This window comes from Aplysia californica, unplaced genomic scaffold (genome assembly GCF_000002075.1).
Source record: "Aplysia californica isolate F4 #8 unplaced genomic scaffold, AplCal3.0 scaffold00039, whole genome shotgun sequence".
NCBI lineage: Eukaryota > Metazoa > Mollusca > Gastropoda > Aplysiida > Aplysiidae > Aplysia > Aplysia californica.
Genome location: NW_004797309.1, coordinates 1,571,886 through 1,582,904, shown reverse-complemented (window position 1 = coordinate 1,582,904; position 11,019 = coordinate 1,571,886). Strand labels below are relative to the sequence as shown.

Sequence of the window (11,019 nt, the reverse complement as noted above, 5' to 3'; positions counted from 1 at the left end):
CCCAGATATTAAACATACACTAGGGTATTCTGTCGGACTGTAGTTCTGGGTAGATAGCTTCAAAGTCGTTTTCTCTCTGATCGGCGAATTGGTTTCCATCAAGCAGGAAGTAAGTTAATTGTATGTGTATTGGTTTAAGACCCTTATCAACACTATTAGGTTATTTAAGAAGCAGGAGCTCCGAATTTAACATCCGTCTCTGGTAGGACCTAGCCAAATACATTGAGAGCCTTGAAAACTCCTCAAAGCGACCACTGTTCAAGAACGCCCAGCAAGAGTTTCGAACCAGGGTCGTCGGTTCTGTCGTCCAGCTTGCTACCAATAGAACTAAATGCGCGCCCCAAGCAGCGAAACTTCAGTCATAGGATCGTAAATTATAAACTAGTGCGCTTCAGGGAATAGTATCTGAACTTTCGGACTGTGTTTATGGACTAAGAGCAGATAGCCTTTTAATGAAAAAAGCCCCCAAAACAACAACAAATAACCCCAGACAATGTCTCTGTTCAGCTAATCGGCTTACAGCGGGTAGCAAGACTGAGGTCATCATAGACTTGTAGCAAAATGTACTACTGCACACTCTGAGAAAATAGAATGTACCCCAATACAACGGGGCGGACATTGAATAGCTAGTCGCACAGTGCGTCCTGACTGAGTGCTGTGGGGAGGGTGATGGAAGGCTAAGTGAGAGAATTTACGAGAGACTAGGGAGATTGAGCGTGTTGCTAATGGAATAATAGGAGGGCATCAGCCACGCGTCGGTGCCAAGGGAGACTATGAGAAGCTTCAGACGGCTGAGCTATGGGTACCCAAGTGATAGCAACATTCAAAGTGTCTGGGAAACATTGTGGTACCAGTGTATTATGGAAAGATGATGGCCTAGCCGGGATGGTAGTTTTAGCTGACTATTTATTATAGGCACCCGAATTCGTTTTGTAACATTTAAATGGCTTCCAGGAGAGTGGTGGAAGGAGACATTACTATTTTCTGCAATGTCCCAAAGTCAAAAGGTTCTATTTACAAAAAGAGTACGTAATATTTATGATAGTTTTGTGCTTTTTTCTAAATCATGGACAAAAATGTTCGTTCAACAATCTATGATTACACTTGTGAAAATATTTTTTCGTCTTTTTTGGATAAGAGCTGTTTATCTAAGGCGAATCTCTCATTCCACATCCCAATAAAATGCTTTAGGAAAAGAGAACAACTTTCCTTTAAAAACATTGAAAGGTTAACCCTTAAAGTTTGAAATCATTCAGGTCACAGCTACCAGCCTGACCGACAGTTCTGAACGGGGGTAGAGTAAAAGTTAAACAAAACTAATTATTTGTACTTGTGTTTCGTGTTTACATATCGACCCGCTGTGCACACCATCTACACTTTGTCTGGAAGGAACACTTTAAGTGCGGCCAGTGATATTGTTCTCCAACACACGAGGCATTTTCAACTTGGGCTGCTGCTCAAAGTTTAAAGAACTGAGTGTTTCGAGCGAGATGGTTGCAATATTTTCAAGAGCACCATTTTGTTTTTACAATATCATAAAACAAAACACACAAGTAACCGTAAAAGATGTAGCACGGTTTCATTGAACTCCACGTTTGTCTTTCAAAAAGATTCCTTACCAATATGCAATGACTTAGATCCATATGAAATACATTTTCCCATAAAATAATATAAGTTTGCCTTGTCTCATTGATCGTACTTATCTTGGTTTCGGGGAAGAGGTGCAGAAAAAAATGACAACTGGCTTGACCTGGGGTGCCGTTTAACGTCTATCAGATGACCATATTTATTTTGCCCAAGGGATCTTTTCTGAATTCAAAACTTGAAACATAAGCTATAGAAGTGCGCAGAGATCTTGAGATGTTTTGTTTTTGGTAGCATTTCAAAAAGGATGTATTTCTCGTGTTGCACGTCTTCGAGCTGCTACAAAGCCAGAATTGCATCGACTCAGAACTTTAAACACCAAAAAACCTTTAGGTCATAGCACATACAGTGTTTGTGTTTACGCCCATTATCATTGGAAACGTTCTGTGACTGTTTCTTTGACTCTCTTTGAAAATGTGAACCTAAAATCTGTGACTGTCTGTCTGTCTCTCTGTCTGTCTGTCTTTCATATTTCCCTCTCACCCGTTTTCTCGGTCTTATTCTCTTTTTTCTCTACTATCCATCCTTTCTTTGTCTTCCCTTATTAATCAAGATCTATATCTACAAATATGTATATAAGAATGATAGATATTATATATATATTATATATATATTATGTATATATTATATATATAGACATATACATATGTGTGTGTGTGTGTGTGTGTGTGTGTGTGTGTGTGTGTGTGTGTGTGTGTGTGTGTGTGTGTGTGTGTGTGTGATGGTGTATGTGTGTGTATGTTTGTGACTGTTAGAGAACTAACTTCGCAGAATTGAGAAGAGCAGGTTCACTGAGGTTTCCTAGCTACAAAGCCATATTATGCCAATTATAAGTTCCTCTTTCTTCAGAAAAGCGATACGGTTGTTTTGGAATGGGTTTTTTTCTTCTTCTTTTCTGACAGTAGGAAAAGTTAAACCGAAGGAAGAAAGACATAGCAGGCATAGTTCACGACGAATATATAGGAGTCTTCTTGTTACAAGCGGCTCCCAAACATTATATCTCTCGCCTGGAAAGAGACTAGTAATTAGCTCATTACCGCCTCTCTGGTGAGATCAAGAGACGCGGAGACGGCGGGACTAGCGTGGGCCGTGGGTGTATCGACCTGATGCTCCTCGCAGATCGAACGTGTCAAGCCATCAGTCAAGCCAGGAGCTGCGATAAAACACAATGACCGACTAGGGTAAACAGAAATGCTTTCTCCGCCCGAGCCCGTCTCATGTGGAGAGTTTGGTTTTAGGGACCACTTCATGTTCTTTTTTTGTCCAAGTGAGAGTCCAAAACGGATTTGGGTGGATGTGTTTTTTTTTTTCTTCTCCCTTTTTCAGGGTGGGGGGAGGGCGGGGCAGAAGGGGGATAGCATTACCGTACTTGATCTTTAAAAAAAATGGTTGGGGAAAACTACATTCCGTTTACTTACCCGTAGGGAGATTGGGGTGGGAGGGGGCACCGTTTCTGGAATGCGATTTTTGTTTGTGCATGTGTGCGTGTATGCGTGTGTGCGTGTGTACGCGTGTGTGCGAGGGTGGGGGGTGGGGGGCTGGGGGGAGGCAACTCTACATAGGGAGTGAAGAGAGGCAACCTTACTTTGGGGCTGGCGAAGGGCGCAGGGGGACCTCAATTCAAGTACTGTGCAATTTGTTAATAGTCTTCATCTGTCTGAAAGTAACATTTAAACCGATGCTTCTAAGGGGGAAACTACAGATTGCACAAACACTTGGGTTTGGTACTTCAGTTGCGTCCTTGTCAGAAGCTGAAGCTCGAAGAGTTGTTACTTCTCTAATACCGTTACTGTTACACGGTCAAAGCTTTTTACGAGATCTACTGTAGTAGCTGCCTGTATTTTGGGCACAGGATAACTTGAGTTTCAGTCCGATTTCTCCCTTCAGTTCTGAACCAAGGATAAAAAAGAAAGACTGTTTATGGATACGAAACCATGGATCGGTGAATTAATACGGGCCTCTCACGGCATAGATATTTCTGCAGCGCTTAAGGATGTACCGTCTTCATTTAGGTGCCGTCTGAGAAATTGTGAGAAAATATAAGTTATTCATAATTAGAACGATGTTGAGACAGAGGGATCGAGGGAATGTAACCCATTATTAATTTTTGTCATAATGCATTTATTATACAGATGACGTAACTGCATAACAATGTGCTTCTCTGTCGGGCCAGCCAATAAAAACTGAGAAGTCTTATTTTTATGGCATCGTAATGACTAATGGTAATGTAAACTAGTGAGCATTTTGGCCTTGGTATCGTCCTGTCGCTCGTGCTTTGCCTGCAAAGACATCTACAAGGTAAAGAAGCCTTCCCGCAATATAAAGTGCATCTCCCAGGAATTCAGTGTCCTATTCGTTCACGCGAGAATCCCAACCTATTTTCTTTGAGTCCGACATCCCAACATCTTTCTAATAATTCCGTTGAATTTATTCGATAAATACACTTCCTTTTTACGTTTCGTTTCTTCAAGACGCTCAGACCATTCTCCTCCACTATTGCATTCACTTCCCAAGCCTCTTCTCTCCGCGGTCATCCTCTGTTCTCAGACGAGCAAATAGTACTAGTACTCGCGGCCCGTCCCCACACACGTGTTAAACTCTGACCAGACGAGCGTGAGTGGACAATTTGTCCCATCATCCCGCGCCAATTTGCGCTATTAGCCGTAACGGTCCCCTCCCCCCCCTTCCCTGTCTGTCATGCAAATCTGGCATCGCACCGGGCCACGCTGGAACAACGCTTTCGAGTTACCTTCCCACCCTTTTACTTCTTCCGTTTGCAAGGCTGTTTCCACTTGCGTGGAGATTTTCGTGACATCCATTTCGCGTTGTCGCATCGCGCGGAGAAATAAAGCCAGCGATGTGTTAAGAGACTTCATCCTACGGTCTCTCTGTTAGCGCGTGCGCCTTATTTATACGGCTAACAGTAATAATACAGGATAACAGAATTTTGTAGGATTTTTTTGCAGGCAGTCGTGCATTACGTTCTCATTCAACCAAACGTAATTGTCCATGGTTTCATTTTGACTTTCATTCCGGAACGACGACGACAACAACAACAACAACACCCCATAACAACAACTCTCCAAAACAACTACATGGTGACCATGTTCTCAATCTAGTATTTGTCCTTCATTTTCCGAGCCCCCAAAAGAAGACTGTTCTATTTCTCTCAAACAGTTCGAAAAACATGCAATTATAACGATCTATTTGTCTAAATGTTAAATCACATTCTCATGAGATTCTTCGAAGTGATACCCTTGCTTCCCCCCCCCCCCCAACCCCTTTTGAACCTCTCACACATACACACACACACACACACCCACCCACACACACACCCACACACTAACACACACACTGATACACACACTCATACACACGCATACACATACACAAAAACAAACACGCACACACACACATGAGTAGATGGGATACACTTGAACAGGGGTGGAGACGATAGCCAGGACAGAAGTAGATGAGCTTTTAGGCCTATACCCCGAGAAAGGCTGGAGATGATGATGATGATGATGATGATGATGATGATGATGATGATGATGATGATGAGACATGGACGGGTTTCGAACACTGTTTAAAATGTAACAGGACTGTTGCAACAAGTCATCAAATAATAGCGGGGGAATCTATTAAATCCATTTGTATGAAATAGGAAGATAACTTTCAGAAAAGCCAAATTGTATTGTAAGGACCTGGCAAAAGGTAAGCATGGTCTGGGAAGGGCGCTTCTTTTGAAGACTTGCACTTTGAAATCATAGCGGAATGAAATGTTTTAAGAGTTGTGGGTCTACTCAGTCTCTTCTACAGTCTTTTTTCCTCCTCGATACTGTGTCTGAGTGTATAATAATACTAATAATGATAATAATAATAATAATAATAATAATAATAATAATAATAATTATAATAATAATAATAATAATAATAATAACAATAATATCATTATCATTATGCCTCTTTTTCATCAGGGTCTGGTTTTTAATGGTTAGGTTTTATATTTAGTGTGTCTGAGTGTATAATAATAATAATACTAATACTAATAATAATAATAATAATAATAATAATAATAATAATAATAATAATAATAATAATAATAATAATAATAATAATAATAACATTATCATTATTATTATGCCTCTTTTTCATCAGCGTCTAGTTTGTTATGGCTAGGTTTTATATTTAGCACGAAAAAGACTCGAGGTCACTTCAGTTCAAGAGTTGGAAAACACATTTTATTTTCGTTTTTCCACTGGAATGTAGTGCTCACAGATCAGGTTAGTCCTTACAGCAACGATCAAAGCAGCAAACCTTCTTATGATCTAAATAGTGTGCACTGCCTCTTACAACATTTACTAAGAAATAATAATATTCTCCAACTGCTCTTGTCTTGTGATGAAAGAAATCATGATAGTAACTTCAGTACGAGAATAATAATTGACAATTGTAGACAGTGGGGGATTTTTTGAAGACTGTGTTGTCGCCAGTTCGAGGTTCGTATGGGAATGAACTGTTTCCAGAACTGCGTGAATGAGTGACTGTGTCCGTGAAAGATTTTAATGTACTTCTAGGATTTGTTTGGTTGGTGATGAGTATCTGATAAGTGAAACATCGTTAGTTTTTTTCGTTTGTAAAGAAAAGCAAATTGACACGATAACCGTCTTTTAGTGCAAGAAAGGGGTAAGATAGAAATAACAGGAGGAAAGAGAAGAAGTACAAGCTAGCAATGGCGCTCTCCGGTCCTCGCATGAAAAACAGTGTGAGGATCTGTTAGAATAGTACAAGTAAAAGTAATATTTTATATTTTTGTTGTGGTTGTAAAATGGATGAAGATTAGAAAATTGACGAATACAACTTTATTAGACCGAGTGGTCAGACTGGTTGCACGAATGATAAATGTTCATTTTAAAAATAGGTTAAGTAGAGTTTTTATGGTGCTCCCAACTGCATAAGGTCATATGAGCGCCGAGCGCCAAGGAGTGGATGTCAACGGAGAAGTCCAGACAGGGAATCAGGCTTACTACCTCTCTAGCTTCAATATCACAATGTCTACTTCGACTACCACGGTACCCCGGAAATAGCGGGTCACAAGAGAGTGACAGGAAAGAAAAAGCAGCAGTTCCCCCAAATGCAGTTCACGCACAATTATGAGCATGATATTGATGAAACAGCCCATTTACAATTCTACTGAGCCTAAGAACATGTTTATGTCCACCCTTTGGGAATGGCCCAAAGACACTCCAGTCAGTAGCACCGTCCGGGGGGGGGGGGGGGGGGTTATGTTTATTTTGTTCCGATTTAAGGAAAGTACATTTTTTCCCAGGAAATGAGAAGTTTACTTATCTCTCTTCTCATCCCCCCAGATTTGATTGCAGATTCACACCACGAACTTCTGTCCACATTTTCATTTCTTCTGTAAGTGTCACTGCAAACAACCCAAAAATACTCTTCAATATTCTGTACCAAATTTTAAAGCCCTAACGAGTCCTGCATCGGTAATGACGCATCGCTGTCAAAAGAATAACCATTAATGCCTGAGCATAAGCAGGTCACAAATGGAGAGGCAATGAGCACATGATCGATCTCTTGGTTAATTAAATAAATTGTCTTAAGATAGCGCAGTTGGAAACCGACACTGATCCACCCAGGGACTTGGCATTAGTGGTGCATTTGAAATGCATTTGCTGGTCCCAGCGAACACAGAATCCGTATTAGCTCCCCTGATCACTCTGACCGAGGAGGAAGTTGCAAGTTTCCTCTGGGGTCACGATCGGAGCCAACAAGGTTTCTCTTGACCTGGGGAATAAAAGTTCTTTCTTTCACGTCTTCAACATTTTGGGGCAGGTTCAAACAGCTGGAATAGATTTGCAATAGTCTTTCGATATAGTCCACGATAAACTCTTTTCAGAAACCTATACTGTTTGATAATAACATTAATAATGCAACAACAATAATAATAAATAATAATAATAATAAAATAATTATAATAAATAGCATTTGTTTTGTACATATCCCCACTCGACAGCAAGCTCTATGCGCTTTACACAGTATAATATTATTACCCCAGCAGACTATAGAACACTCACACTCAGAAACATTCTCAGCTGATTGAACGCTCAAACATTAACAGACTGACACTATCTTAGCGGTGAGTTTGTCACCGTTGTCCTATTTCTTTTCTCGTATCATGATGTTTCGGCATGTATTTTGTGCTTTTCCCCTACAAAAAATTGTCGTGATGGTGCTGGCCTTCTTCCCTTTACTAAATGCATTTTGTTTCTTCTTGGAAAATCGTATAGCAATATTGAAATTCTTCTGGATAGGGGTAGGATGCGAGGGGGGGGGGGGTTCTTTTGGTAAATCACCCTGGTAGACAGCTCCATCCTATCCCTCCACAAATTACTTAATAATGATAATATTGATAATATGATAATGATAATAATGCTAATAATAATGATTAAAAGAATAATAATAATAATAATAATAATAATAATAATAATAATAATAGAAATAATAATATTGACAGTAATAATAATATAATTAATGATGATGATAATGATAATAATTTATAATAATAATAATAATAATAATAATAATAATAATAGTAATAGTAATAATAGCAATAATAATAATAATAATAATAATAGTAATAATACATTAATCATTGCGTTTATGTAGCGGAAGTGCACGTGTACTGCATGGTCTCTGCGCTTTACAAACTATCATTACCAAGTCAAACCCAAGATCACTCAGAAATATTTTTAGCATCCTTGAAATCGTAAAGTAAATGTTGAGGATTACACGAGTTAAAGCACTAATAATTCGTTGTCTACAGCCGGATATCCATTCCCACCTGTGTATAGTCGGGGAATTCGTGTAAAGTGCCTTTCCCAGGGATACAACGCCAGGCCCCTGACTGGATTCGAACCAACAACCTTACAGTTGGGAATCCGAGAGTATAGCCACTAGATTACCGACATCACAAAAAGATTGTTTTTATTCGCTAGTGAAAAGAAAGAGATCAGCAAAGAAATAAATGGTTAGTTTGAACAATATACTCTTCACTCCTTCCAACAGTAATTCTTTTCCTCGTTTTTTATGTTTCCTTTGTTTTAATTTTTTTTTTACCTTTCACACCTTTACCTATCTAATCTATTTGCAGCCTTGGCTACTACTTCAGTCAGTGTAAAGCCTCTAGCTGATCCTGTCTGGTACATTCAGGGACGGCCTCTGCGCCTGACATGTATCGTGGAGGACGAGGAAGGAACCGAGACACCGAACTGGCTCAAGGAGGGATTTCCTGTGGGTCTTCCGAAACATGAGGTTCGCAGTTTTGTTGTTGCTGTTTTAACTGACATAATATGTACAGACTACATTGTTTGAATATCAATGGTATTATTCTTTCTCCTGCCTGCTCCTCTTACCCTTTTGACTCCCTTCCCTTTTCCTTGTGATCAGCCTCGTCATTATATGTCTCCTCCTATGTGTAGATCTTTTATTTTTGCAATTCGTAACTTCTTTTTACACTGGAATCAATCATTTTAAGGCTGGTGATTTTTTTAATAGAGGGGTAGGGTGACGATCAGTTGTTTCGGGACAAGATCGCACATTTGGTAAAATTGTCAGCACGAAAGAAAGCTGTAAAGAAGAAGTAAGAACAAAAAATATGTCACCTAAAGCCAGAAGGCCTGAGCTGCAGCCTATCAGTTTGGTTTTCCCCCCATATTCCCTGTCGTTGGGACAGTGGACTTAATACATGTGTATACATCCCCATTTGGTTAAGAGTCAGCTCTCTGTATCCCTTGTTTATCTAAAGAGATTTTTCTAAACATTGAACGCCTAAATTAGATTGGATAGGAAGCACATGAAGAAATCCACGGAAAAGGACACAAATGAGGGTATTTTTTTCCTTGGGAATTTGGAGTGGAGGGAGTGTGAAGTGGTTGGGAGAGAGAGAAAGAGAGAGAGAGAGAGAGAGAGAGAGAGAGAGAGAGAGAGAGAGAGAGAGAGAGAGAGAGAGAGAGAGAGAGAGAGAGAGAGAGAGCGAGAGACAGACCGACAGACAGAGGCAGAGACAGAGATAGAGACAGAGACAAAGACAGGGGAAAGTGCGAGGGGGAAATGTTGGGGGGGGGGGGGGTCAGATTAGTGGGACTTTGGAGGATCCTTATGTAAAATGTTTTAAATGTACTAGTTTGAATTCTTTATTCTCGATGATTTCCTCAGAATACTTGATCTCAGAACAGCGACAGATATTTTTTGTCAAAGATATAGGTAGCATTATTGTAAAATGGAAATTTCTGTTTGAAAACTAAGTTCTAACCATACATTTCAGATACTTCAACTAATATCGACTCGCCAAGTAAAACCAAGCTTTACTATGAACTACCGTGAAAATACCCAACTTGTGCCCGCTTGCGCTCACAATTTTATAACTTATTAAGCCATGCATTTGCGAATGTCGTACAACTTTTAGCAATCTGAAACTCAGACATTAAACATTAATCACAGCAAAGTATAAAATCAAATAAGAAAATAGACAAAACAATAAAGATCAATGACAGGTAATGAAAGTGAGAGTATATTATGAAAAAAGTACAATAATTAATTGTCTTTTTTGTGTTTTCCTCCATATGTTCGATGTTGTTCTAGGGCAAAGGTTGCAGCCTGTACCGAGACATATTTGTAATATTCTTTCCTGAGCAGGTTTCCCGTCATAAGAACGGGTCAGTGACGACGCTGACGCTGACCATAGACCCTGCTGGAGTCGACGACCTGGGCTTGTACTCTTGTCAATCAGGCAAAGCGGATATTCTCAAAAATGTAGACATGTTTTCAGGTAAGCTGTTACGCGACCCTTCGTTTCTAACGTGCAGTAAACGTGTTGCATTATTTTAGAGCTTGGTTCCGTGATTATGGTAATGAATATCATTTTACCGAGATACAATTTATTATTTATTAGATAGGAGTACCCGGTATCACATTCTACAGGACAAGGGTCAAAATTTTCACCGATGCGACGTTGTTATGAATATTGGGTTTTTTTTTTTTTTTTTTTTTTTTTGGGGGGGGGTAATCATAACAAAAAAATAAAACATAAAACTGGCATTGAGTCTATAGATTACAATGGCTGCTTGCACAGATTGTTTCTGGTGGCGATCTGGGCAATCAAAGGTAACACTTTTTTGTTTTGTTTTGCCTTTTGTATATATTTGTGATATTGGTGGGGTTTTTGGTATTGGGGTTTTTCTTTGTTTGCTTTTTGTTTTTTATGTTTTAGTTTTTTTTGTTTAAAAAAGGGGTATATCGTTTCATTTTAATCAATTTTTTGGATAGAAGTGTTTTATTTTTTATTTTTTGGGGGGGAAG

General features: G+C 39.4%; 1 protein-coding gene across 2 annotated transcripts in view; it reads left to right on the top strand.

The window, feature by feature from the left end:
• Positions 1–11,019, top strand: part of LOC101847935 (contactin-3) — a gene marked incomplete in the record, with an annotated part of 67,736 nt that overhangs the window by 21,163 nt on the left and 35,554 nt on the right. For both annotated transcript variants that reach the window (XM_005092001.3, XM_035973975.1), the window contains 2 exon segments: positions 8,813–8,973; positions 10,357–10,489. In XM_005092001.3, coding sequence (XP_005092058.3) covers positions 8,813–8,973; positions 10,357–10,489 — 294 coding nt within the window.